Source organism: Strix aluco, chromosome 2 (genome assembly GCF_031877795.1).
Source record: "Strix aluco isolate bStrAlu1 chromosome 2, bStrAlu1.hap1, whole genome shotgun sequence".
In the NCBI taxonomy this organism is placed as follows: Eukaryota; Metazoa; Chordata; class Aves; order Strigiformes; family Strigidae; genus Strix; species Strix aluco.
The window spans coordinates 6,629,507-6,656,202 of NC_133932.1; the positions used below are offsets into that span (position 1 = coordinate 6,629,507).

Sequence of the window (26,696 nt, forward strand, 5' to 3'; positions counted from 1 at the left end):
ACGCACTTCCGGTTCCGGCGGGGCGGGCTGTAGCCGCTCCGCACGTGTGGCGGCGGGTTGCGGCGGCCACGCTGGGGTTTCCTCAGCGCCTTCCCCCCGCGGCCCGGCTCTGCCCTCGGCGCTGCCGCCATGGGCCTGACCCGGCAGTACCTGCGGTACGGGCCGGCCGCGCTCTTCGGGCTGGTGGCCAGCGCCAGGGGCAACGTGGCCTTTGTGGCGCTGCGCGGCGAGCGGGCCCGCTGCGTGGCCGTGCCGGCCTGCGAGCACGTCTTCGTGTGGGACACGCGGAAGGGAGAGAAGGCGAGAACGGGGCCCTCCCTGGGGTTGCAGTGGCGCGGTGCGAGGGGGGCTAATGCGGGGTAGTTGTATCAGCACTAGCGTGGCCAGCAGGGACAGGGAAGGGATCTTACCCCTGTGCTCGGCACTGGTGAGGCCGCACCTCAATGACTGGGTTCAGTTTTGGGCCCCTCACTCCAAAAAGGCCATTGAATGATTCGAGCATGTCCAGAGAAGGGCAACGGAGCTGGCGCAGGGTCTGGAGCACAGGTCTGATGGGGAGCGGCTGAGGGAACTGGGGGGGTTTAGTCTGGAGAAGAGGATGCTGAGGGGAAACCTCATGGCCCTCTACAACTCCCTGAAAGGAGGGTGCAGAGAGGGGGGATGAGTCTCTTGAACCAAGGAACCAGCGCCAGGACAAGAGGGAATGGCCTCAAGTTGCACCAGGGAAGGTTTAGACTGGGGGTTGTTGGAATGGGCTGCCCAGGGCAGGGGTGGAGTCTCCATCCCAGGAGGGTTTGAAGAGTCGGGTTGACCCAGCGCTGAGGGATCTGGTGGAGTTGGGAACGGTCACTGTGAGGTTAATGATTGGACTGGAGAATCTTCAAGGTCTTTTCCAACTTTGATGAGTCTGTGATTCTCTGGTGGGGTGCGCCCCTTTTGCAGCTCTGGGTGCACCCTGGCTGAATCTCCATGTTGATCCTCTGAGATTTGCCTTTGGTACCTCACTTGAGGAAGGATAATTGCTGCCCAAGCAACTGGAAAGCTGTTCCCTGTTGAGCTGGTGACCGGCAGCAGCACTGTGAATGTTCTTGGGTGAGACAGGGATGTTGTGGAGTTTGTATTTTGCCTATGTAACAGGGCTTCCCGCGTGAAAGTTGTATCCCATAGAGGGTTTGTGAGCTGGAACTTTAAAGGTTTTACCACATGTTTTCTTGTGTCAGATTCTGAAATCGTTGTAAGTATTACTGCCTGCTGCAAGCTGGGTTCAGAATTTGCTTTAGCAGCCACTAGAGTGGTGACTGCTGGTCTGCTGTTTTGGAGATGTATTTATCATTCTCAAGTTCTTGTGCAGTCTATGGAAAAGCAGCTCTGTTCTATACCTGAGAAAGGCCAAACAAGAGAGGATGAGTCAGGAAGAAGCTTTCAGACCTTACTCTCACAGTGTTCTTTGCTGTCTGCCACTTATAACGTAGGGGCAGAAATTTGGGCTTCTGAGTTCCAGGCCTCATTCTGTCCAGTTTCTTGCTTGATTACAAAAAATGATTTTCATTCTAGCTGCTGTCTGCCTTGTAAAATGGGGTTAATGGCAGTGTATTTGGCGCAGGAAACTGAAAAGCAAACTTCTAAAGTGGAAGAAGCACTCAGTTGGAAGTTCAGTAGAAGAGCAGAGTATATTCTTTCTGCTGTGTTGAGCGTCTGCCTCTGATGTGTCCTTTATCAACATTATATGTGTTTTGTCTCCTAAAAATTGCAGGTTCTTATCCTTAAGGGTCTCAAGCAGGAGGTCAGTTGCCTCTGTCCCTCTCCAGATGGGTTGCACTTGGCTGTTGGGTATGAAGATGGATCAATCCGTGTCTTCAGCCTCCTGAGCGGAGAATCAAATATCACTTTCAACGGGCACAAGGCTGCAGTTACAGCCCTGCGGTATGACCACCTGGGGGGCCGGCTGGTATCTGGCTCAAAGGTGAGGGTTGCACATCTGGAGGACAACTTTTTCATAGAGGTGTTCTGTGAGAAGGCTGACCTGCACTAAAATTTTTGGTGTTTTAAGTGGATTGTGTGGCCTTTGCCTATAGCCAGAGGATGGCAGTGAGAGGAGTTAGGGCTGCAAGACAGTGATGGAGTTGGGGAGCCCCGGGCTGGAGAGCAGCAGGGGCTGCAGGGCAGGAGTGAGCCGCTAGTAGAGCTGTTAAAGTGAAGAAGCTTGTGTGGTCAGAAGTAGCAAAAGCGACTCAAGCCAGGACAGAGGTGCATTGGTTGATCTGAGAGTGCTCCTTTGGGGAAGGAATGTCACTTTCATTAATCACCCCTGACCTTCCAATTCAGAGTGAGAAAGCATGCTCTCAGGTAATATTTTTCAGTCGCATAGCAGAGGTAGATGTTTTGTAGAGACAAATGCAAATACAAAAAATTCAACCTCATCGCCCTCTACAACTACCTGGAAGGAGGGTGCAGAGACCTGGGGATGAGTCTCTTGAACCAAGGAACAAGCGATAGGACAAGAGGGAATGGCCTCAAGCTGCGCCAGGGCAGGGTTAGACTGGCTCTTAGGAAGTATTTCTTTGCAGAAGGGGTTGTTGGGCGTTGGAATGGGCTGCCCAGGGCAGGGGTGGAGTCCCCATCCCTGGAGGGGTTGAAGAGTCGGGCTGACCCAGCGCTGAGGGATCTGGTGGAGTTGAGAACGGTCAGTGTGAGGTTAATGGTTGGACTGGAGGAGCTTCAAGGTCTTTTCCAACCTGGATGATTCTGTGATTCTGTAAATTTGGAGACACTCTGTCTGTTCCAGGATACAGATGTCATCGTGTGGGATGTCATCAATGAGAGCGGTCTGTACCGGCTGAGAGGACACAAGGATGCTGTCACTCAAGTCCTTTTGTTGAAGGAGAAGAACCTATTGGTCACCAGGTGAGCCAGGCTAAGGGTAGTGCTCGATGCATAAAGCAGCCATGGTTTTACTTGCAATTTAGACATCCCAAGGTGCTACAGCTATTTGTATTTTCCTTCTTGACTCATGATATCTCAGACCCACCGGCATCTTAGAACGTGATTTTGTCACGTCCGCATGTTTCTGAAGTCTGGTGCCTGAATCCAGATGTGGTAAGCAGAACTGTAATGGCTATCCTGAAAAATAGTGTTTGGAAAAGGGTTTAACTAGCTGCTAGATATAGCAGCTTAGAATTATTGTAACAAGGAATAGTGATGATATGTTCATTATGTACATAACTATTTTTGCAGACTTCTATATGTGTAATTCACACAGCAATGTGACAGAAAAGTTGCTTCCTAGTAAGCTGTAATTATAGGAATTAATTAAAAGATGATAGCTTTTTTGAGTTGGTTTTCAGTTATTCAGCATGAGCTGCTAAGCTGCTAGTTGACTCTATCCCTTTAATAATAAATGGTTGACAGAAGATACTCTCGCTCCGATATCAGTCAATAATTTTTTATTTATTGTCATTTAATAGCTTGATAAAAAAGTGCATGCAATCAGTTCAGTGTAAAATTAGAACAAGTTTCTTGTGCTTTCTTTGTTGTTTCAAATGGAAAAAGTAGTATTTTGTTGGTTTGGTAGATGATGCCTGTTTCTTAATGCAATTTCAAGTCTTTGCAGGTCAGCTTTAGAAATGGTTCTTAATTCTCTCAGTGCCTGAATTGAGATAAAGAACTCCTCTCTTTTTTTTTTTTTTTTTGTTATTAACAGAGTAGAGATGTTATCCTGTTTTTCTGGAGATGCAAAGTTTTGTTTCCTTACTTTAGTTTGTTTTTTTTGCCCAAGCAGCTAACTGCAGTCCTTTGTGTACAGATTTTTTGTGATGTTTTTATATGTCCAATTTACAAGTACCTTTGGATACTGTGTAACGATAAATATCACTTGTAATCTGAATTTTTATGTCCTGAGGGAGCTTAGTAATGGAATAGCTTTTATATTTTGATTTACTTGATACTTATTGAGGAAAACAGGTTCTAACAAAGTTACCAGAATTAAAAAAAAGTCTTAATTGTTGTAGGGTGCACTAAAAAAATCTGTATAAATGTTCAAATTATTTTTCTGAGGTGCTCTTGTAGTATTGGGGTAGCATAATTTAGCTAGAAATGTGTTTTCAAGAATCCTAGGGGGGGCTTTGAAGGACTGAAACATCTGTAATGCTCCATTAGGAGGAGCAGCTCCAAATCACAGTTCAGAATGAAAGAATCTGCTTTTCTTGTAGCTGGGTCAATGCCCAGGCATGGCATGGGTTGAGAATGTGGAGGGGGGTTTTAGAGGCAGCTTTAGAAGTGATCAGCACATGGCGCTTACTGTTCTCACCTGAAGTAAAGAGTATTTATTGTTCTCACCCTAAATAAGCAAGAAAGGAGACTGTGTGACGCTGGGGCTTGCAGCTGAATCCAGAGGAGGAAGCAGTTCTCAATGACTTGCTAAATAACTTTTTGCAGTACCTTTGTATTGCTATACTTTAGCTTATATATTATAAACTTTATACTTTCACAAGCTATGCTATAGCTTGTGAAATTCAATGTCTGAGCAGCTGCTTTGTGATATGTTGTGGCATGTTTTAGATTTTTTTATTTCTACCACTTTTCTAAGCATGTGAACTTTGGCAGTTTTTCCTCATGTCTTGAATTTTTCTTCTTTGTTCCAGTGGCAAAGACACATTGGTGAAATGGTGGGATCTGGACACCCAGCACTGCTTCAAAACTCTGGTTGGACACCGTACGGAGGTAAAGAGGATGTGTGGGGAGCTGTTGTGGGAAGGGACTTTGGATTACGTGTCATGGCTCACTTCGTGCTTTCCTTGCTTTCAGGAGTTGTAAACGGGCACCGTGATATGTTTTGCTTGTCATTAGGCTTTAGAGATGGGCAAACAGGGAACTTCCAAACTTTCCATGAGCTGTCATCAGCATGCAGTGTGTGACAATTCCAACACAGATGTCCCCAGAGGAGGTCCTGGCTAGATCCAGTCTCTTCTTGGTTGCTGTTTAAATAAATCAATTTAAAAAGTTCTACTGTTGTTCCGATAGTTGAAGTAGCCATAAGCCAATTCCTCACATTGTGTCTCTGGACAGGTTTGGGGGATGGCTTTGATATCTGAAGAGAAGCGTCTGATCACTGGGAGTGGTGACAGTGAGCTGAGGGTGTGGGATATCACGTACATCCAGGAGGTAAGATATCCCCTCTGTAACCCCTCACAGTCTTGCCTAGCTGTTTGTCTTTGGGCTAAGGTGGGACTGGAAGATGTTAATTCTGATTGATGTTCTGGGAAACAGAGACAAAGTGGTATCTTTGCTGTCTGAGGGGTCCAGAAGCTGCTCTTGACTTTGCTGTTTTCAGCTTTCAAGTGAAGCTGTGAGCACTTCCAGAACAAGATTTTCAGTGTCAGATCTTCTGTCTTCTGTGGACGGATGATAAGCAGGGGAGGACAGAGACTGTTTGGTGCCTACAGGCATGCTGTAGGCCACTCCTCTGTTGCAGTGTACACTAACCACTTGTTCCTACAGGGAAAGGAGGTGTAAGTGAGACAGCAACCAGAATACCATAGCTCTTGTGGTTTAAGGTACTCCTTATGTTGTGTGGGTTTTTTTTGTCTGTGAACAGGTAAAAGACCCTGATGAGCCAGAATCCAAGAAAAGCAAAGGGTCTTCACCTGGACTGGAAGAAAACACTGAAGAAAATGAGAGCCTAGAGTTGGATGAGTGTCCTGAGGAAGTAAGCTCAGCTTTCCCTGCTGTCTGTGGGATGCTGTGTCAAGCCCCATTTGCGTGGTGCCAGCAGGAGTTTTAGTCACTCACACATTGCTTCTCTGTGTTGGTTTTATACCCCAAGTATCATATTTAGCCTGATAGGGAAAATGTGATAATTCTTGTCTTGCTTTGTAACATCTTCCTCAGCAGCAGTATGTGTGCCAAAACACATACAGATGTTACTCTCCACCAAAAGCTTTTTCTTTGCTTTCTGTCTGGGGAGGACTAGCAAATGTTTAGAGTTTGACAGTGCTAATAGAGCTCTCTCATCAAACAACATGGGGATAAAATAGTTACTGGCTGGTTGGCAGCTGCTGAGTTAGTTCAGTGCTGATGCTCAGTTTTGCAGCTCAGTAGCAGAAGCTGAGAGGTCAGAGTTGCACCATGATGAAATACGGTGTGAGATTCGATTGCAGAAAGCCATCCCCACTTGTGCTGCTGGTGGAGACCACTGAATCTGAGTTTCTGGTGGAGCTTTGGGGGGTCCTGCTCAGATTTCAGGCTGCTTGTAGTTATGGTAGATACCTGACCTTGTTAAATACTTTTCCAACTTCCTCTCGAGAGGATTTCTCTCCCTTCAACCACCTGTTCAAGAGTCTCTGTTCTCACCTTCTCTGCCTCTTCTGACAGAGGAACTGAGCTCTGCTGCCTTTGTAGTATAAAAATTCATCTCTGTCTCTTAAATGGCTATGCTTTGCCAATAAAGTTATTCTTCCACTGAGACTGTCAGTGATTGTTTTTAGCTAAAATACGACAAAACATAAGGAGATAAGCCTGCAGCTCACACAAATGCTTGTTTTGTCCCTAGATTATCCTTGCTAGCTGTTCTACCAGGACCCTGTATGTTCATTTTCCCCTCTTCTCCTCTTGACTTCCCTTGCCAGTAGGTTTCTGAGTTTGCTTGAGAAGACTGCTTGACCTTTCAGACCAAAATTCTTCCCCTTCTTTCCCTATAGCGCCTCGTAAAGTGCAGCAAAGTTGGATCCATCATGCGGGAAGGGAGAGACCGAATAGTTACTCTTGCCACAGACCGAACGGGCAAGATTTTGGCCTGCCATGTAAGTAACAGGGGCTCTGCTGTTGAGCTGTAGAGGGGGCTGTTTGAGGCCATGGGTAATTTGTGTAAGGGCCAGCCAGGGTTTTGCGTGCCTTTGACTTTGCTCTGTCTCCAGGGAACAGATGTTGTTCTGGAAGTGTTCTCTGTCCTTTCTGAAGAGGAAGTCCAAAAGAAATTGGAAAAGAAAATGAAGAAAGCAAAGAAAAAAGCCAAGTAAGCAGTCTTTTGGATGTATTTGAATGCTGTTTGTGTCAGAGAACTGTTATAAAAGCCCTTCAGCAGCATAACACAGTGGTTGAACTCCAAGCTACTGGTCATTCTGACGGTGCTAGCTGTTGTATTTTGGGATCACTGTTCTTGTGCATCCTTGGTGCTTGTCTGAGTAACACTGCTCCCAGAGACTAAGGAAATACCTTTCTTTCTTAGTCTTCCCCCTGCAAAAAAGAGCTAATGTGTGCAAAGGAGTGGACATAAAATGGGTTTTTCAGAGCCTCTTGCTTCTACCTGACATTCATATTTACACTGTTTGGTGCATCAAATAAAGTTCTTGATAGGACATACAGGAATGAGAGTTTCGTCTGAGAAGTCAGAGTGACTCTGATACCTCATCTTCTGTGTTATAGCAGGCAGAGATACAGGTGAGATCTCTACGTGTTTACTTCATGTTAAGTGTCTCTCTGGGTATCCTGGCACTTAACAGGTGCCTCACAACAGCACTTAGGGAGAGGTCTGGCTCCAGGGTAGAAACTGAAGCACAGGGCATGTAAATCTGGAGATGTGTTTTGGTAATGGCTGAGGACTTTTGGTGAGTAATAGGAGATGAGCAGAAGCTGATCACCCTCTCAAACACAGCTTTCTGTTGTCTCTTCTGTATCTGTCTTTCTAATGTGCCTTGTTCAAGTGCTTTGGCTCCAGAGGAGGTTGCCTTTTTTAGGGCAGTTTCCTAGTAGTCTGCATACCAGCATGAACTTCACTGTCTTGCCCCGTTCTTAAATGTAGTTAGCACTGCTGGATAAGAGGGCAGTTGTTTTTCAGCAGTTTAAGTGGTTTCCTTATGTTATTCTCTGTCTCTGCGTTACTGTTGGCTGTGCTGGGTTATTTGATTCTTCTCCATTATCTGACATTTCTAGACAGAACTCTGAAGAGGAGCCTGAAGGGAATGTGGAGCTGAGCCTGCAGGAGGAGATTCAGCGGGTCGCTAACATCAGAGCTTCTTCTAAAATCAAGTGAGTGGAAAGCCTGTGGCAGAGGCTGAGCCATAGTTACGCAGCTACCTGGGGAGAGCTTTGCACAGCTCAGTATAGGGAGAGGTGGAAGAAGTTTCCTCCTCAACATCTGCTCGGCTGGGAGCTGGGGAGAGGCCTACCATCATCTTCCACAAGTGGTCCCCTCCCCTTTTTGCCCACCTCTGTGGCTTAGTGTGCACTTGCCTGTGGCATGCACTCTGTCTGTAGTCCTCTTTCTTGGTTGTTCTTGATATTGGATCCCTCCTCTGTTTTGTCTTTTTGCCCCTGTGTACAGCTCTGATTTTATCTAATCAAACAGGTCATTTGACTTGATTCTCTCTCCAAAAGGAGAGTTGAAGATCGTACTGCTGCTCCAGAACAACATCATTGAGTCGTACAACCTGAACCTGTTGGCACAAGTCCCACAGGCTGTTCGTGCGTCCAAGATAACCATTGGAGGCCACCGCAGTGATGTCAGGACTTTGGCTTTTAGCTCTGACAACATTGCCATCCTCTCAGCAGCCGCAGAGTCTGTAAAGATTTGGAACAGGTACGCAGCCCAGTTGTGTCAGTCCCCTCTGCCCTGTGTGTGGCAGTCTCCCAGGCCTCAAGGATGCTGTGTTCAGAGAGGCAGTGATAAGATGGGATGATGGAGAAATATAAAATAGTGAAAAAAGAAATAGGAAACTATTTGACTTCTTTCCTTATTAGGGAAACGGAGAAGCTATAGAGCTAAAAATGACTAATTAACTCCTAGAGTTTGATGCTGTAAAGCAGCACTGAGGCTAAGTTTAGTGGCAGGTATGGAAAGACAGATCTCTAAACAAAAGTCATACATACATAGCAGTCAGGTATATGCTGTATTTTTTTTTTTCTTTCTTTTTAATAGGAGGTACTAACTTACCCTAAACTACTGCTCGTTCTTTAGGGAACATGTGGGTTTCTTGACATCCTCTCTGAAGGATCTAGTATGAGACTGAGCAGGCTGCTGTTTTGATCTAGAGTGTTGTCCCAGCGTTTCCTGAGTGGTGCTGGTTTCAAGCTCTGTTTTCTTTGAGTATGCTATCTTTACTCCTCCCTCCTCTCCTGAACGACAGGAATTGCCGTTTGAGAACAGGACCTCTGTACTTCCTCATGAAACAAACAAATTGACTCAACAGTAAAGTTTCTTTACTGTTAAGCAGGTTTTCTATATTAGCAGTGCTGGGGTCACCCTGGGGATTTTCCACCATAAGGGCTCCCAAGAATTAGTAAGGGACATCAGTTTACATACACACAGATCATATATATTCATTAGATCTCCTAGAAAGGGGTGTCTTATGATAATGAGTTCCTGGAATTCATTTACATAGTTCAAGCATGCATAGTGAAAATAGGGTGAGGGTCTTCGGTGGTCGAAGGAAGAAGTAAGTAGTCTTCACAATGTTCACTAGCTGACCTTCTTTCTAGAGCATGTGCTGTGAAGTAAAGTCCAGGTGCCTCCTTCCTAAATCAGCAGAATCATCCTCCCTATAACAGGGTCTCTTGTGTCTCTTTGTTTGAGCCCCCCCTTACCTTAGTTTTCCCAGTCTAGGAGTCCACTGAAGGCCTTGAGTCTGCTATCGGTGATTTACGTAGGGAGCCTAACAAGTAAAGCTTTCATACGTCACATCACAGTTCAGCCTTAATAATTGCCAGAAATTCATTTGTTTGAGCCCTTTCATTCCCCTTCACTCATAACAGCAATAAGTCATGATGGCAGGCTATGTAATGGCATGTTTTTATGGAAAATGTTCTTAGTAATGCTGGATAGCATTTGGGTCATGGGGTGGTGGTGGTGTATCTTCTGGTCCCAGCTGAAGAGACAGCTGTGGACAGAGGCCACTCTGGAGCATGTGTCTCTTAGTGGGCCAGATTTTGTGTGTGAAAAGAGCGTTTTAGGCTCTGCCTTTGTCCACAGATCAACCTTGCAGTGCATCCGGACAATGGACTGTGAGTATGCGCTCTGCTCGCTCTTTGTCCCAGGAGATCGGCAGGTCGTCGTTGGCACCAAGGTAACTAGTGTCCTTCTCTGTGCTCCAGACAGCCCAGGTCTGGAAATACCTTATGAAAATGTCATTAAGGCAGCCTTACAGAAAACGTATTTCATCTCCTGATCCTGGAGCACTCTGTTTTAGGGGTAAAAACCTTTCTGACAGTCAGGTTCTGCTCTGTCCCAGACTCTTTATGTAGCTCTTGGGGAGAGCTTTGGGAAGTTCCTGATGGAGATTTTGGCCACCTGTGTGTAACAGGCATCTGATGAAGGTGGCTGTCTGGGAGATGGGTGGCAGGGGAGCTCTTCTGCTAGGACCCCGCGTGTGTCGTGAAGGCAGAGGGGCTGATTTAACCTCTGTGATGTATCTTTTTCCCCAGACAGGGAAGCTGCAGCTGTATGACCTGGCTTCTGGGAGTCTGATGGAGACAGTTAATGCTCACGATGGGGCAGTGTGGTCCATCGCTCTTTCACCAGACCAGGTAACTCAGCCACCCTTCTAAGCACCATCTGTTGCACATTTTTTCACATAGCTCCTTCCTATAGTGCTGTGTTTGTGCTGCTGGTGGGGGTGTGGGAGCCCCTCATCCTGAAGGATGCAGCTGGTAGCATCTAAGAACTTTAACTGTGGATCCATGCACAGCTTGATGAATTATCTCTCTAGTTGTGTGGCATGTGGCAGTGAGTCTTTGGGCTGAGCGGGGCCGTCCTCATCACCTCATCTGGCTTCTGCATGATTGAGAACACTCAGAATTCCCTGGTGGAGTCCGTGTGTGCAGCAATACGTACCCTGTGGATGTGTTCCAGCTCTGGAGAGCTTCAGCCCCTCGTAACCTGCTGCAGTGGCTGTTTATCCACTAATCCACTATCCTTGTTAGATTTGCTGCTTGTTTGCTGGATTAAAGATCTCATTAACATAATGATGTTTTTTTCTTTGTGTTGCACTCTTGAGTGACCAAATCACGCTCCCCGTCTCTCTGATGGTCATTGGGTTGAACTTGTGTCCCTGCAGGATGTGTTTTCTGGGCTCTTAGTTGTTCTTGTGGTACTTTTTAAGTTAGTCTTTTTTACTGGTGGCCCCAGGATTTGGGTGCACTGTGTGATAGGAGTTACACCAGTGCCTTTTGAATCCATCCAAGGACCGAATTCGCTCTTTTGGCAATAACTCTGCAGTGAGAATGTGTATTCAGATAATAATCCCCTGTGTCCCTCAAAGCCCATTTTGGGGCACTGCTTCACAGAAGGCATATATGTGGGGCTTAGATCTTTGCTTCTTAAAGTATAAATTAATGTTTAGGTTCTGTTAGGGCACTCTTTTTCAAATTGAATAGCTCTGACATTATATAGGTATATTTAATTGGTTATTTTTCTAGTGATCCATAAAATCTGTAAGCAGCATAGCATCAAGTTATTAGGTATTACTTCTCATATTTACATTTAAAATTAAGCTTTGAAACCTCTTAGCTGGTCTTTAATCCATGGAGTATGTGCTCTGTTGAACTGTATTATCCTAGTTTTGTAATGAAAATCTAAATCAAGACCAAGAGGCATGCCACTGTTACTATTATCAACTACAGCTTTAATCTTAAGGAAAAGGGTAATCCCCATCAAATTAATTTTGCATAAACTCTTTTCTCCATATTCAGTTTACTTTCTTTGTTTGATAGAAACTGCAGTTACCTGTTCTTTCTATTGACCATGCTCACCTGTTTGTCTGCCTGTTTGTCTGAATTATGGTGTTACATTAGTTTCTTCCGGGTTCTCCCCCAGTATTTCTGCAGTTGCTGAGAACGGGCATCAACAGTTTAGAGAGTACCTCATTCTAATCTGTAATGAAGTCTTGGATTCGGGAGAACTGAACCATTGATTTATAAATGGCTGACATAGGTAGCTGCTTTTTGACAGCCTTGTGAGTTTTTTTGGAGCAGTTTTTCAGCACTGTCTTGGAATGTGATTGTGGTATGTGGTATTCCCCTGAGCACAACAGATGAGAAGTGTTTACTCAACCCATGTTTACTGAGCGTTGCTGTTCAATAGTTCTCATACTCCCCTCTAGAAATGGGTCAATACTACTGAAATTTTTTTTTTTTTTTTAATTATCCCATTATACATGCACACACTCTATTTGGCCTAACCCTGGCTGTAGAAATCTGTGTCTCTTACTCCTTGTATCAGTTTTTCTCCATTACCACAGTTCAGGTTCCTATTGGTTTCTACCAGTGTCCACTTTCTTCTGTTTGTTGTGTATGTGTTTCTTATTTTTCTTACGCAGTCCTGTTGCACCAGAAGCTGGAGTGGTTTTTAGTGGGATCAAAATCATAACAAGTAATAACCTGCCTGAGATTCGTTCACCCTACAGATGAAAACACATGGGGCAGATTTTACCCTTGTTCTTAATGTAAAAGGGATAGTGTTGAACTGGGCGTCCTTTAGAAGACTGGGCTTGTGGGGTGGTGGTAAGGTGTGTGTGATCTAGTCACAGTGAGAGTGTCAACTTGCCCACAAAACACAAGCACACCATTACCTACAGCTGAGAGGACTGCTTTCAGTCCCAAAGTTTCAGTCCATGTCTTGATTTACATTTGGAGTCTTTGTCTGCCAGAGCTTTTGAAATTCTTGTGGTTGCTCAGCCAGTGGGTAATACATGCACCAGCTAGAGCAAGTGCTCCTGGTGGTGTCCACTTAATCATTAATACTGTAGGAATGTGGGACATTTCAAAAACCTCGCTGTAGAATTTCTCTGGGTTATACCAAAACCGGTTTCATAATAATTTTTTCATTTTCCCCTGCAGCGTGGCTTTGTGACAGGAGGTGCTGATAAATGTGTCAAGTTCTGGGAGTTTGAGCTTGTGAAGGATGAGAGCAGTATTCAGAAAAGGTGAGAAAAGAAACCTTTCTAGACTACCTTCCGGTGCAGTTATCCATTGTCACTGATGGATGCTTTGGCCTTTGTAGCGCGCTGTAAGAAGTGTCCATGACATACATGCATGTGGAACACAGAATCACAGAATCATCGAGGTTGGAAAAGACCTTGAAGATCATCCAGTCCAACCATTAACCTCACACTGACCGTTCTCAACTCCACCAGATCCCTCAGCGCTGGGTCAACCCGACTCTTCAACCCCTCCAGGGATGGGGACTCCACCCCTGCCCTGGGCAGCCCATTCCAACGCCCAACAACCCCTTCTGCAAAGAAATACTTCCTAAGAGCCAGTCTGACCCTGCCCTGGCACAGCTTGAGGCCATTCCCTCTTGTCCTATCGCTTGTTACTTGGTTCAAGAGACTCATCCCCCCTCTCTGCACCCTCCTTTCAGGGAGTTGTAGAGGGCCATGAGGTCTCCCCTCAGCCTCCTCTTCTCCAGACTAAACGCCCCCCAGTTCCCTCAGCCGCTCCCCATCACACCTGTGCTCCAGACCCTGCACCAGCTTCGTTGCCCTTCTCTGGACACGCTCGAGTCATTCAATGTCCTTTTTGTAGTGAGGGGCCCAAAACTGAACCCAGTCATTGAGGTGTGGCCTCACCAGTGCTGAGTCCAGGGGTAAGATCCCTTCCCTGTCCCTGCTGGCCACACTATTGCTGATACAAGCCAGGATGCCACTGGCCTTCTCCAACACGTGGAGAAGAGTGAGCTCAGTGGTGTTTTGTGAAGGTCTGAGTTTAGCTGGGGAAGGGCATTTGCCACGTTCTGACCCCTTGCTTGTGTGTGAGTTTAGCTTCTAATCACAGGATGGGCCTCCGGATCATTATTAAGCAGTAAATTTAGCAGTGACGTGTATCAGCCTGCAGTGCCATGTTTATTTCCAGTCCTGTCTTGCTCAGGTTGTAACAAGGAATGAGATGCTGTGTGTTAGAATGAACTTGCTTTCCCAAGGCGCAATGTGGGAGTTGTATTCATACCTCTTCCCGACTTGTTTGTTTGGGATAACAGTTGGTTTTACCTCTTGTTGCCAGGCTTTCTGTGAAGCACGTGCGTGTTTTGCAGCTGGATGAAGATGTTCTCTGTGTGCGGTACAGCCCCAACCAGAAACTGCTGGCTGTCTCCTTACTGGATTGCACTGTGAAGGTTTTCTACATTGACACGCTCAAGGTGACTAAATGGGCTGTGAGGCTGTGCAGGGAGTGATGTAATTGTAGCCTGACAGATCAGGAATACATAGGAAAAAGTGTTTGTTTTTTGTGGGATGCTAGTAAGAATCAAAGAGAGACCATGCCTCCCGCTTCAGGTGCCTGTTTGCTAGGGAACCTGACAGCACCATGGCTGACCCACACTGGGTAGAAAATCCATTTTGCATCTGGAAAGTGTTGTGAACTTGCGGGTGTAAAGGTTTGCTCTAAACCCTGTGGGCGTGGTGGTGCTCTGGAGCTGCGAGGCGCTGTAGCGCTGCGGGTGGATGTGTCCCATGTGGCATTAAATAGGGCAAAGCAGAGGCAAAGCCTGGGGGAGGAGAATCTTCCTTGTGAGTGGTGGTTTTGTGAATTGTGTATTAGCACGTGAATGTTAGGGAATTGTCACAAGATGGACCAGCACTGACAGGCAAAGAGGGAACGGAGAGGAACTCCATAGGCAGTGGTGATGAGCACCAGAGTTAGCTCAGCTTGCATGCGTGCTTCACCCTGCTCTGGCTCTGCCATCGTGGCCCTGCTGTTAGCAGTGTTCCAGGCAAGAATGAAAGTGGGGCAGTGCTAGAAAGACAGAGCTCCTCAGGCAGAGCAGAACTAGCCTGGAGCTTGGGATTTTCATGTGTGCATGTGGGATTTTCATCCAGTGTGTCTAACTGAGACGCCTTTCTTCTTCAGTTTTTCCTTTCTCTGTATGGACACAAGCTGCCAGTGCTGTGTATGGACATCTCCTGTGTAAGTATCCTTAGGGTTGCGTGTTAGGTGGGACTGTGGGGGTAGGGGTGACTGTGAGAACCTCTGGTGGCAGCAAGGCCTCTAGGATTTCCTTTCTTGTCACCTCCTTGCTCCCAACTTGGCAGTTTCTTGATGGGACACAGCAAGCTCTTCCTTATCCTGCACTGGGAGCGGTCACGGAGTAGTGGTCGTGACAGAGCTGAGCAGGGTGTTTTGTGAGCAAGTGGAAATCAAAATGCTGTGGGGGTTCATCTTAAGAGGTACAGCCTGCTCTGCTAAAGTTACTGACTGTGAGAGGAGCCTGAATTCTTGGTTAGTGAGAGCAGAGAGCAGGTGCTGAGGTGGAGCAGCCTCTTCATGCCTGTTCACAGAATCACAGAATCATCTAGGTTGGAAAAGACCTTGAAGCTCATCCAGTCCAACCATTAACCTCACACTGACTGTTCTCAACTCCACCAGATCCCTCAGCGCTGGGTCAACCCGACTCTTCAACCCCTCCAGGGATGGGGACTCCACCCCTGCCCTGGGCAGCCCATTCCAACGCCCAACAACCCCTTCTGCAAAGAAATACTTCCTAAGAGCCAGTCTGACCCTGCCCTGGCACAGCTTGAGGCCATTCCCTCTTGTCCTATTGCTTGTTCCTTGGTTCGAGAGACTCATCCCCCCTCTCTGCACCCTCCTTTCAGGGAGTTGTAGAGGGCGATGAGGTCTCCCCTCAGCCTCCTCTTCTCCAGACTAAACCCCCCCAGTTCCCTCAGCCGACTCCTCATAAGACCTGTTTGTTCTGGGGTGCCCTTGGAATGGGAAGCCAAAAATGTCAAGATATAGCTAAGGTCTTAAATGCCTGCAGAAGTTCAGAAAAAAGCCAGGGTGCTGTCAGTTGGCTGTGCCGGTACCACAGGCATGGGCTGCCCTGGTGAGAGGAGGTGGAGGGATCAGGAGGGCGTTGTTTTGGGAGCCAGGGATCTGCCTGCTCAACACTGCTTAGTCACTGGTCCAGCAGCAGTTCCTCGTGGGGCAGCCAGCCAGCTACCCACACCCTCCTCTCTCTTTGTTGCTCTGTAGGATGGGACTCTAATTGTGACCGGCTCTGCTGACAGGAATGTGAAGATTTGGGGCTTGGATTTTGGGGACTGTCACCGCTCTCTCTTCGCCCACGATGACAGGTCAGGCAAATCCTCCAGCACCTCTGGGCTGTAGGTTATCTTATCTCCAAGGGGTTGTGCTCCAGCAATAACCATTTTGTCCAGCACAGAGCAGGGGGAGATCTGCAGCGTTCCCCGAGTGGGGTGAATTTGAGCCTTTTTCCCTTCCAGCGTGATGTATCTGCAGTTTGTGGCGAAATCCCATCTCTTCTTCACGGCTGGAAAGGATGGCAAGATTAAACAGTGGGATGCGGATAAATTTGAGCACATCCAGACACTGGAGGTAGGAAGTTTTGGAGACTGTTGCGACGTAGCATTATCCCCATGTGAGCAGGACTTCCCTCAGGGGCTGGGAGGTGCGTGGTGGTGGTGTCTTACCTCTTCTGTCTCCCACACAGGGGCATCACCAGGAGGTGTGGTGTTTGGCACTCAGTCCCAATGGAGACTACGTGGTGTCGGCATCCCACGACAAGTCCCTGCGCCTCTGGGAAAGGACGAGGGAGCCCCTTGTTTTGGAAGAGGAGAGGGAGATGGTGAGAGTTGTGTGCTTCTGCCAAAGCCAACTTCCAGATTCCTCCTTTTTCAGGGTGGAAGAGCCTGGCCCTGCGCTTGGCAGACTTGCTCGTTACTAATTGAGGTGCCCAGGGTTCACCGGCATCTTTTGCGTGACGGGGCTGTTGCCCTGAGCTGTCTGGAGGCAGCACCACAGATGTTGCGGGTGCTTGCCTGTCTGCACTGCGTTGCAGGTGCCTGGCTACCTTGTTCTCTGCTTTGCTTCTCTCTTGCTTCCCAGGCTTTCCTCTGTAGCCATGGTTTTCTACAGGTCTGTTGGCTACGGTCTTTGATCTTCTCTTATTCTCTTGTGCTCCTTTCAACTCAAATGTGCTTTGGAGGCAGTTCAGCGGGTGCTGTTGTGGAGTGATGGAGAGCACTGCTCCTGTTAAATGCAGTTTATCTTGGTTTCCCCTTTTCCAGCTGTGACAGGTCCGTTCCACCTCAGTAACAGGCCCCAGAGCTGAGTGATGCTGGAAGAAGCCCCTTCTACTCCATTTGAGTGTGTATTGTGAGGAATTTATGAGTCTCTTGAACCAAGTAACAAGAGATAGGACAAGAGGGAATGGCCTCAAGCTGCGCCAGGGCAGGGTCAGACTGGCTCTTAGGAAGTATTTCTTTGCAGAAGGGGTTGTTGGGTGTTGGAATGGGCTGCCCAGGGCAGGGGGGGAGTCCCCATCCCTGGAGGGGTTGAAGAGTCGGGTTGACCCAGCGCTGAGGGATCTGGTGGAGTTGAGAACGGTCAGTGTGAGGTTAATGGTTGGACTGGAGGATCTTCAAGGTCTTTTCCAAACTGGATGATTCTGTGATTCTATGAATCGGAGACTCGCAGAAGGACTGAAGGAAACTCTGGAGGTCTGTAGTCTAACCTCTTGCTCACTGCAGGATAACCTTAAAGCTGTGTCAGACTGCTCAGAAATGGATTTTCCAGGCTGTTTGAGCGCCTGTTCCAGTGCTGAACCACCCTTGGGGTCGGTGGACGCATTTGTTTCACATATCCAATTGGAAATTCCCTTGGAACAATTTGTAACTTGTCTTTTCACTGTATCCCTCAGAGGAGTCTGGCTCGCTCTGCCCTTCTTAAAGCAGTTCTCAAACCACAGTGGGGAAAGATGTAGAAACATGTACAGAAGCAGGAGTGGAATCTGCAGTAAATTTTTGTTTCTGTCCCAGCCTGTTTGCAGAGAGCTGAGGTGACCCATAGGCAGCATCTTGATGCCCAGTGGTTGTTGGTGTGTTAGGAATGATGGTGGTAGAAGGAGAGGCAGACACAGCTCCTTTTCCAGATGCCAGAAAAGTGTGTTTTGAGTCAAGTTTGAGTAACAAGGTGGGCATGAATACACCGATAGTGAATTATGATGGAGCCCTATTCATGTGAGAGATGCCAGAGAGGAGGCTCTTTCCTCTGACAGGCCAGCATAACCCTGGGACTTTTCTAGGCTTGCTTCTTCCGTGCTGTGTGCCTGGTGGAAGGTTTGGTGCTGAATTGCTGTTGTCTCAGTCTCAGCTTGGCAGACTGTTCCTGCATCCAGAGCAGAGACCTTGATTTCTTTCTGTCTGGGAGGTTCCAGAGTTCTCCGTGGGGTTGGGATCAGGGACAAAGCAGGCATTTTGCACTGATGTGGCTGATCTCTGCTGATTTGTCCTGGTTTCACGGTGGGCTACACGAAGCTGCAGGCTCCCTGGCTCAACTGGTCTGGGAGGGACTTGTCCCCTTGCTTGCTGCCTGCTCCCCTGTGTTAATATGTTGTGTTTTCATCCGCTGTAGCAACGAGAAGCTGAATATGAAGAGAGCGTGGCGAAGGAAGAGCAACCTGTGGTGAGTTGCACTGTCTGAGCGTGTGTCAGTCTGACTGTACAAAGTCTGAAATATCTGTTTCTGTAAGAAGCATAGAAGAGGCGTGGAGAGGACTGATAATTTTCTTGCTTTGAGTCTGTCTCTGGTACTTCCTACAGACAATTTCAGAAGAGTGTGTGGAGCCGACTGAACATAATAGCTGTGGGTGCTGAAGCTTTGCTGGGCTATTGCCCTTCTGATCTCCCCAGTTCAGGTCCACACCAGCTCTGTGCCAAGGCTGGGCTGCCTTCTGACTCCTGCTTCTGGGTCCGTGGAGTGCAGGATGGATGGGGAAGCCTCATCCCTCTTGCTCAGATGCTCATGCTGTTTTGACACCAATTGGATCCCTCTGTTGGCAGAAGAGCTGTGTTTACCTGCCTCCCCTGAGCCCAGCATTAGCACAGTGCCTCTTCCTGAGGAAGAGCTGGGAAATCCTCTTATTTCCCCAAGTAAATGACCAGTTTAGGAAATGGGGCTGATGTTTTTCTTAGTCTGGACTGTGGCAGGAGGCAGGGGCTGCTCAGGTGTGGAAGGAGGGAGCTGCAAACTCTGTGTCTTGTAGGTGGCTGGAGAGACGCAAGGAGAGACGGGGCTCGCGGGAAAGAAGACTATTGAAACCATCAAAGCGGTAAGATCGCGTGGGTCTGCCAGCGTTGCCTTGTGCCTTGTCAGCCTCTTGGGGAGTGGGGCTGTCGCAGGGTCAATTTGAAGAGGAGTAACCTGTACCATCACGTAAGGGCAGGTTGCCTCTGCCTGCAGGAGCAGCCTGTCCTGCTCCACGGCCAACGGGGAGACTGGGGAGTCATGCACCAGGGATTATCTCCTCCTGAGATCTCTGCAGGGAACAGAGGTGTGAGGGTCCTGTAGCTGCAGCTTTCTCTGCCTGTCACATGTGGGACAGATGGGGCTGCTCTTACCCTTTGGGGTTTGCAGCCCAGAGGAGCACGAGGCTGCTGGGATGTTCTCTAGGCATCAGGCCTCTCCCCAAAGGGCTGCCCAGTCCCGTCGGCATCCGTGGAAGGTGGAAATGTATTGTGGTTCCCGAGGCAGGAGGTGTACCAGGAAGGTGTGGGGTGGGTAATTTCACAGCCACATATTTCAACAGTCTGGTGCTCTTGTAAATACAGAGGAAATCCTTAATCTGAATAATCAAAATGGCCTGACCCTGACTTGTGCCGCAAAGGGGTGGAGTTCAATGTCAAGGCAACAACTGAAGCTTCAGCAGAGAGCACAAGGGCGGTGGCAGGGGAGGAACGTGGATGGTGTTTGGCGTCTTCAGGATGTGATTGCTGGGCTCAGGGCAGTGGTGCAGTCTGGAGAGAGGTTATCTTTCCGTGTCAGCCCCTCTGCTTCCACCTCCGTTTGTCCTGTTGGACTCGAGCTTCGCTCTGACTCTGGTGGTGTCACTGATGTGCTGTTCTTGTGTCGCACAGGCCGAGCGGATCATGGAAGCTATTGAGCTGTACAGAGAAGAGATGGCAAAACTAAAGGAACACGAGGCCATATGCAAAGCTGCAGGAAAAGAGGTAAAAGACTGAGGAATGTACTGGTGCTAAGGTGTGTTGGGTGTATCCTTCCAGCTCAGGTGGAAAGGCTCAGCATGCAGATAAAACCGGGACAGCTGGAAATAGCAGAGATTTGCTAAAACCTTTTGGAGAACAAAATGGCACTGTGCTCTGTGGCATGGATGGTGGTGTGTTCTTTCCAACAATCTTTTAAAAGTCACAGTAGGATGTAAGTTTTGTCCCTGAGAGCCTGCTGCAGCAAATTCATCCCAAAGCCTATTCTTTGCCTTCATCTCAACACTCCCTGCTTAATAAGGGGCTGTGATATAAGGAGGAAAAGTGACAATTAAGAAGTGGAAGAAAATTCATACATGTCCAAGTTAGTCATGGGCGCTTGAGAATGATTGTCCAGTGGCTGCAAATGAGGCCTTCAGCAACATTCTGGGAAGGGTAGAAATGTGGGGATTGCAGGAAGACACTTGATAAAAAGCTCTCTTCTACAGAAGGTTGAAGTTTTCTCCTTGAATATGCATTTGTACGCATGCACCTGCCTCATTCTAACCCATTTTGTGTCTGCAGGTTCCCTTTCCTGTCAATCCCATCCTCCGTGCCTACGGAAATATTACAGTAAGTGGCATGCCCAGGCCCCAGGCTGTGGGCCATTCCCAGCTGGAGTGGGGCTGGCTGATTTGCTGGACTGGCTTGCTGTGGGGAAGGAGGACCACTTGGTTCAACTTGAAACAAAAACTCAGCTTGTGTTGAGGGAACACAGTCTGGGTTTTGGGGTTTTTTTCATATCTTGCGTGTGTGTTACAAAAGTTTAACCCCATCAGGGTTAAATATAACCCTGATGGTAGCCATGGCCTTATCCTGTACCTTATCATGAGCCAGTGGTTTACAGTATTCACCAAGATACAGGAAAGGTAGTTCAAACCTTTTCTGTGCCTGAGGGCACACCTTCCTGCTGCCAGGAGGGTGCAGCTGCCATGTGATAGCTTATTCTGGAGGAGCTGTGCCATCTTAACACAAAATACCTGAGCATCCCTCACTACAAAAAGGTCATTGAATGACTCGAGCGTGTCCAGAGAAGGGCAACGAAGCTGGTGCAGGGTCTGGAGCACAGGTCTGATGGGGAGCGGCTGAGGGAACTGGGGGGGTTTAGTCTGGAGAAGAGGAGGCTGAGGGGAGACCTCATCACCCTCTACAACTCCCTGAAAGGAGGGTGCAGAGAGGGGGGATGAGTCTCTTGAACCAAGGAACAAGCGACAGGACAAGAGGGAATGGTCTCAAGCTGCGCCAGGGCAGGGTCAGACTGGCTCTTAGGAAGTATTTCTTTGCAGAAGGGGTTGTTGGGCGTTGGAATGGGCTGCCCAGGGCAGGGGTGGAGTCCCCATCCCTGGAGGGGTTGAAGAGTCGGGTTGACCCAGCGCTGAGGGATCTGGTGGAGTTGAGAACGGTCAGTGTGAGGTTAATGGTTGGACTGGAGGATCTTCAAGGTCTTTTCCAACCTAGATGATGATTCTGTGATCCCCTGGAATGTGCATGTGACATCATCAGTCAGCCCTTCGCCAGAGCTGCTCTCTCCCTTCCACTGTCAATATGGGCATTTTTAATTTCAAGTTGAATAGATTGAATGGGGGTGAATGAAATCCCCTGGCTCAGTAGCTAGCAATTCCTTTGGAGGCAGGTGATGTTTGATTGAATCCCACTGTACAGAAAAGGGAATCTGAACCTGTTTCCAAAGTCTTGGAATAATGTGCTAGTCCAGGTGCTGGGTAAAAACATAGCCGCAAGGTATGACATGCCCTGTTATGTGGTGAACTGACCACAATGAGCATTCAGCATGTCAGATCATGAACAAAAATATTTCATGCACTGACAGTCACTTATCCTCTTTCTTGAGAGAGACTCTGCTCGTGGAACACTGGTCCCAGCGTATCTACTGTGTTGCCTTGACTCAGAAAGCAGGAACTGGAAGCAGATGAAGGCTTCCTGACCCTCAATCCCTGCCTGTGCAGCTGTCACCTCAGCAGGGCAGCTCTGAGCAAGGCAGGGCTGTGTTGTAGCTGCCCAGGTTTATTTCGGTGGCATTGGTACAGCAGTTACTGACTCTGTTTCTATTCCTAAAGAATTTACAGTGAGAAAATTCTGTATGGTAGTTAAATGTCCAGGTATTGCAGGCTAGAGCTGGTGCCTTTACCCACTCATGTCATGCTAGTACACAACAGTTTTCACTGAACTCGTGAGAATTTCTGACTGCACAAAATACGCACACATGGATGCATGGATTTCATTGATAAATCAAAATCCACTACTCTGAGTAGATTGGTTTTGGTTTTCCTGGTTTATTCCAGGGTATGTTCTACACTGCATTTTTAATTACTCTTAGGAAGATCCTTATTCTTTCATTCTCCCCTTTTCTGAAGAGTATGTCAATGCCAGATGAAACAGCCTTTTGTCTTCCTTCTAACCACCTCTGATCACCTTACAAGTGCCCTTCAATCCCTTCCTCCATGATTATAAGTATATTTAATTATAAGTTGAATAGACAACAGAAGTGAATGGAATCCTATGACTTAGGCATTTTTCTTTGGCAGTTCCCAGCTCTGCTCTGCATTTGCCAGATGCTTTCAGCAGATAAACAGGAGTAGCAGGAATTAAGTCTGGGAAATGAGTTTGTGTAATGCTTTATATGTATAATTAGTCTGTTTCACCAAGCTTTTTATCCAGTTTGTACCAGATTCATTGAACTGAATATGAGATGATTTAGCTGGTTGAATATAAATTAGATTTTTCACACCAGTTTAGTGTATCCTGAGAAGGCTGGGTTTATGTTTTGAGGAGGGAGAACTTCTCAGACTGGCAGCTGATTGAATCTGTTATATTTAGCTTGATCTGTCCATCTCACAAGATGCAAATCGTGTTTTTGACTGAATGAAATGGACCTTAAGGCATGTTTGTCCTGGAATGTTTCTTGATATGCAGAGCCGGTGTCTTTGCTCTGTTACAGCCTTCTGCGTACGTGCTAGAAGTTTTCAAGAAGGTCAAGTCAAGGTGAGTCCCAAGAGCCTTATTTCTGAAGAGGTTTGTGACTGAGTACTGGATTTCTGGGCCCAGGACTGGCTGGGGTCCTGGGACGGTCTTTGGTGCTGGGTGTGGGCAGTGCCAGCGAGTCTGGAGTTACTGTTGCTGGCAGCTTCTTTTGGAGCGTGCATGGGATTGGGGCATGGAAATTGTTCCTTCCATGGGGAGTGTTGGCTGAAGCTTGTGTACGTGGGTTGGCTGCTTGGGGGTGCACGTGTATGTGAAGAGCAGCTTGGGGATGCTGAGGAGGGAAGGCTGTGTGGCTGCTCCCTGTGCCAGGAGATGTCTGCTGGCCTGGGCTGTGTGGGTGAGCTGTGCTCTGTGGGCAGTCCCAGACCAGCAGTGAGGAACACTTAGCACGGCTTTTGTACCAGAACCTACATACATGGAAGTGTTTCCTGCTCATCTGTAGCAGCACGGTGGCTGAGACTAATACTTCTGTCCCTCTGCTTTCTCCTCAGTGAGCTGGAAGAGTCTCTCCTTGTGCTGCCCTTCTCCTATGTCCCTGACCTGCTCAGACTCTTCAATGAATACATTCACCAGGGTTCAGAAGTTGAACTCCTGTGCCGAGCTCTCCTCTTCCTGCTCAAGTGAGTCCTTAATCTGCCCAGACAGATCTGCTAGTCTTAGTCTGGTTGCTATTCCTGTCCAGAACCTGAACCTGAGGAAGCCCTAACAGGGCTGTGGTCAGCAGTGGGCCTGCTGGTTCCTCTGGGCCCCTCGTGCTGGTGCATGTCATGAACTCCCTTGTGCCAGTTATGTGACCTCCTTGCTCTTGTGCTGTGAGTCAGTGCTTTGGGACAGCGCAGAGCTGGGCAGTACACCCTCCTTCCTGGAGCTGCTGAAATGACGCTGCTTGCTGTGAACGTAGCGTAAGAGCGTGGGGAAAAATTTGGGCTTTCTCCTGTGTCCCTGGGTCTGAAGCTCCTGGGGAGCGCCCTGGGAATAAAGATGTGATCTCTGCAGGAGGTGAGGAATCGCTGCAGCCCACAGCAAATGGTGTGTGGGAGCGGACCGATGGGATGCAGAGCATTGATGTGCCCGGATGGGGTTGTTGGTCCTCGTCCCCCAAGTCTCATTGGCAGGAAAGATCCTGCATCAAGGCTGAAATGGCACTGCTGACTGGCACAGAGGCATTGTAGAGCCCGTGCCCGCAGAGAGACCTTCCCTTTGAACCACTGTATGTTAAAGAGAAGCTTCAGAAAACAGCTTTTCCCATTATATATGGCTGATCTGGGGAGGTCTAATGTAAGAAAAATCCACGTCCAGAACATAGAGAGGCTCAGGAGAGGGACTTTCTGATGTTTAGAAGAATGCTGCTGCAATACATCACTGCCTGCTTCATTCCCAGGATACATTTTGGGCAGATCACAAGCAACCACATGCTGGTGACAGTGATAGAAAATCTGAAGAAAACCACCATCTCCAGAGTCAGCGAGGCCCGGGTGAGTGCTGCACCCTCCCCTTTTCCAGGATCTGGACTAAAGGAATAATATCTGGGAGCGTGTGTTTTCTGTAGCATCCAGTGGGAAAGTTGGTTGGGGGTCTGAGCCCGTTTCACCTCCCTCTTGTGCAAATAAGCTGCCTTTTCCTTATGTTCCTCCTGATGTGAGACTACCCAGTGATGAGCTCGTGTTCCCTCCCTCATTTACTCTTGGTTTTCTTTGATGTATGTATTTGGGCTTTGGCTTGCTAGTTTCTAAATATGTAGGAGGTAAATAAACCATTTCTCTTGGGCTTTTCTGTGGGCTACTAGTCTCTCAAATAACGCAGACTGTGCATCTTCCCAGAGGCAACTTCAGGTGCTTGCCAGCAGCTTGTCTTTCAGAAAATACAGTGGAAATAAAAATAGTCCCATCTCTAAATGCTGTAGATGCTTCTGTATGTGTAGCTATGCTTGATGGCCACGAATGGTTGGACTAGATGATCTTCAAGGTGATGATTCTGTGATTATAGCTGCTCTTAAGAGAGAAATGGGGAACAGAGTGCAGGACTGACTGTTCTGCTCAGATGAAGTGTACATTTAAATAATGTTGCTTTACTTGAATCTGTGGATTGTCTTGGTTTTGTCCTTTCTTAGTAGAGGGTGACCAGGGCAGGACCCTCTGCCCCCTCACAAGCTTGAAATGTGCCCAACAGTGTGGTGTTGGTCTGTCTCCACAGGACGTGCTGGGATTCAACATGGCAGGGCTCCAGTTCCTGAAGAGGGAGATCGAGGCCAAGGATGAAGTGACATTTTTTGCTGACGCTACTGACCGTTTTGAGGAGAAGAAGAAGAAGAGGAAGAAGAAAGAGAAGATGGTTCTTGCAGTGCTCTAGCATTTGTTGCCCAAGACCCAGAGCACCTGGATGTGGGGTCCTGTAACCTCAGTGCTGGCTGTGGAAGCGTTCTTGTGGCTGAACATCTGTGATGACGTCCGCTGAGCTGGGACACAGTCTGTCCCCTCCCATGTGGTATAACCCAGCATATAACCCCGACTCAGAATGGTTGTCTCTGAGATGAACTCTGTAATCCGCTGCATATATATGTATTTGAACTATTTCTGAGGTGGCCGTCAAAGGTACGTGCTTTTCCTCCAGAGGAATGCCCGTTAGAAATGGAGTTGATTTCTCCTGCAGAAGAAATGGGCTCATTCTGGCAGTGTTGACTCAGCGGAGTGAATCCAGCACATGGACTGCTGGTGAGACTGTGCCCGTGCCAGGGAAGGCAGCTGGCAAGATTTTAGGCTGTTTTGATACCTGCTGGTGGTTTGTGGCAGCGCTTGGAGCCTCTGGGCAGAGCTACGTGATTTCTGCCAGACTGTGAGAACTTGGTCTACAGCCACTCACTTTTTAGTGAGACCGGGAAAAACATGGCCACACTCTATTAAAGGCATATTTATATGTGCTTTATGAGACAATTCTGTTCATGGAGTTTCGTCCTGGTATTTCGCTAGTAAAGCCTCAACTGCTTTGCCCTGTGTGTCAGTTCTTGAAGGTTTGTTGGTTTTTTTTTCCCAGAGAATAAAACCTGTGGGAGCAAACGAAAGGGCTGCCATCCAGGATTGTGCTGTTCCGTAGAGTTGGCAGACTGAGCACGAGAAGCGTGGGTTGTTTGCATTGTAGCTGCTCCAGCTTCTAGAAATTGCAGTGAATTGTTGCGATGTTGTACTTGTCCTGTGTCAGATAAAATGATTTATTTTCACAGTGGGGGCAGTGGGGCAGGATAAAGCGAGCAAGTTTCTGCTGCTATTGCCAATTTCTTAATTTGTAGTATGTGCTGTCTTTTTTACCAGTAATCACAGGTTTGATGGATGTGGTGGGGGCTGCTTCTGGGTACTTTGCTGACTGTTGGACTTATAGGTCTGAAGCTGGACTTCTTTCTAACTTGAGCTTCATATGGAGTTTTAATTGCAGCCCAGTTGTCACTGACGACTGTCTTTGACTTACTTAGGTTCTCTGTTAGTAGCAATTATGCACAACGCAAGCGGTTCAGCTGGTCAATCTTTTGGCAGTACCTCAGGTGCAATAACCACTCCTCTTAGAGTAACTGTTGTTAGTAAATAACTTTGTCAGGGAGCTGTTGGTTCACTTGCTTCTTCAGAGTCTGGGTAATTTACAGCAGCACTTTGTGCTCCAATTCCAGGAGGTGGGTCTCAGACTGTGGAAATTGCAGTCTTCATACAGCTCTGCCAGTTGTTTCTG

General features: G+C 47.7%; 1 protein-coding gene across 2 annotated transcripts; it reads left to right on the forward strand.

Moving 5' to 3' along the window:
* Positions 1–17: 17 nt before the first annotated feature.
* Positions 18–25,974, forward strand: WDR3 (WD repeat domain 3). Of its 2 annotated transcripts, XM_074809436.1 has the most exons (26): positions 18–300; positions 1,754–1,963; positions 2,786–2,904; positions 4,641–4,719; positions 5,065–5,160; positions 5,594–5,704; positions 6,696–6,797; positions 6,912–7,009; positions 7,927–8,022; positions 8,342–8,572; positions 9,962–10,055; positions 10,414–10,515; positions 12,826–12,911; positions 13,987–14,122; positions 14,833–14,889; positions 15,955–16,055; positions 16,206–16,317; positions 16,433–16,567; positions 18,355–18,405; positions 18,986–19,051; positions 19,857–19,949; positions 20,508–20,555; positions 22,939–22,982; positions 23,474–23,602; positions 24,364–24,457; positions 25,176–25,974. In XM_074809436.1, exons 1-26 carry the CDS (start codon positions 130–132, stop codon positions 25,329–25,331), a joined length of 2,817 nt encoding a protein of 938 aa, XP_074665537.1. In that variant the 5' UTR covers positions 18–129; the 3' UTR covers positions 25,332–25,974. The 2 variants fall into 2 exon arrangements, with proteins under 2 accessions (XP_074665537.1, XP_074665544.1); XM_074809443.1 differs by lacking the exons at positions 18–300; positions 1,754–1,963; positions 2,786–2,904 and adding an exon at positions 3,020–3,096.
* The last annotated feature ends 722 nt before the right edge of the window (positions 25,975–26,696 follow it).

Bases quoted from the DNA above. Each gene is read 5' to 3' on its own strand.
- WDR3 (XM_074809436.1), top strand. From the start codon at position 130: ATGGGCCTGACCCGGCAGTACCTGCGGTACGGGCCGGCCGCGCTCTTC. The intron at 12,912-13,986 runs GTGAGAAAAGAA...TCTTGTTGCCAG, and splicing joins GAGAGCAGTATTCAGAAAAG to GCTTTCTGTGAAGCACGTGC. The intron at 19,052-19,856 runs GTAAGATCGCGT...TGTGTCGCACAG, and splicing joins CTATTGAAACCATCAAAGCG to GCCGAGCGGATCATGGAAGC.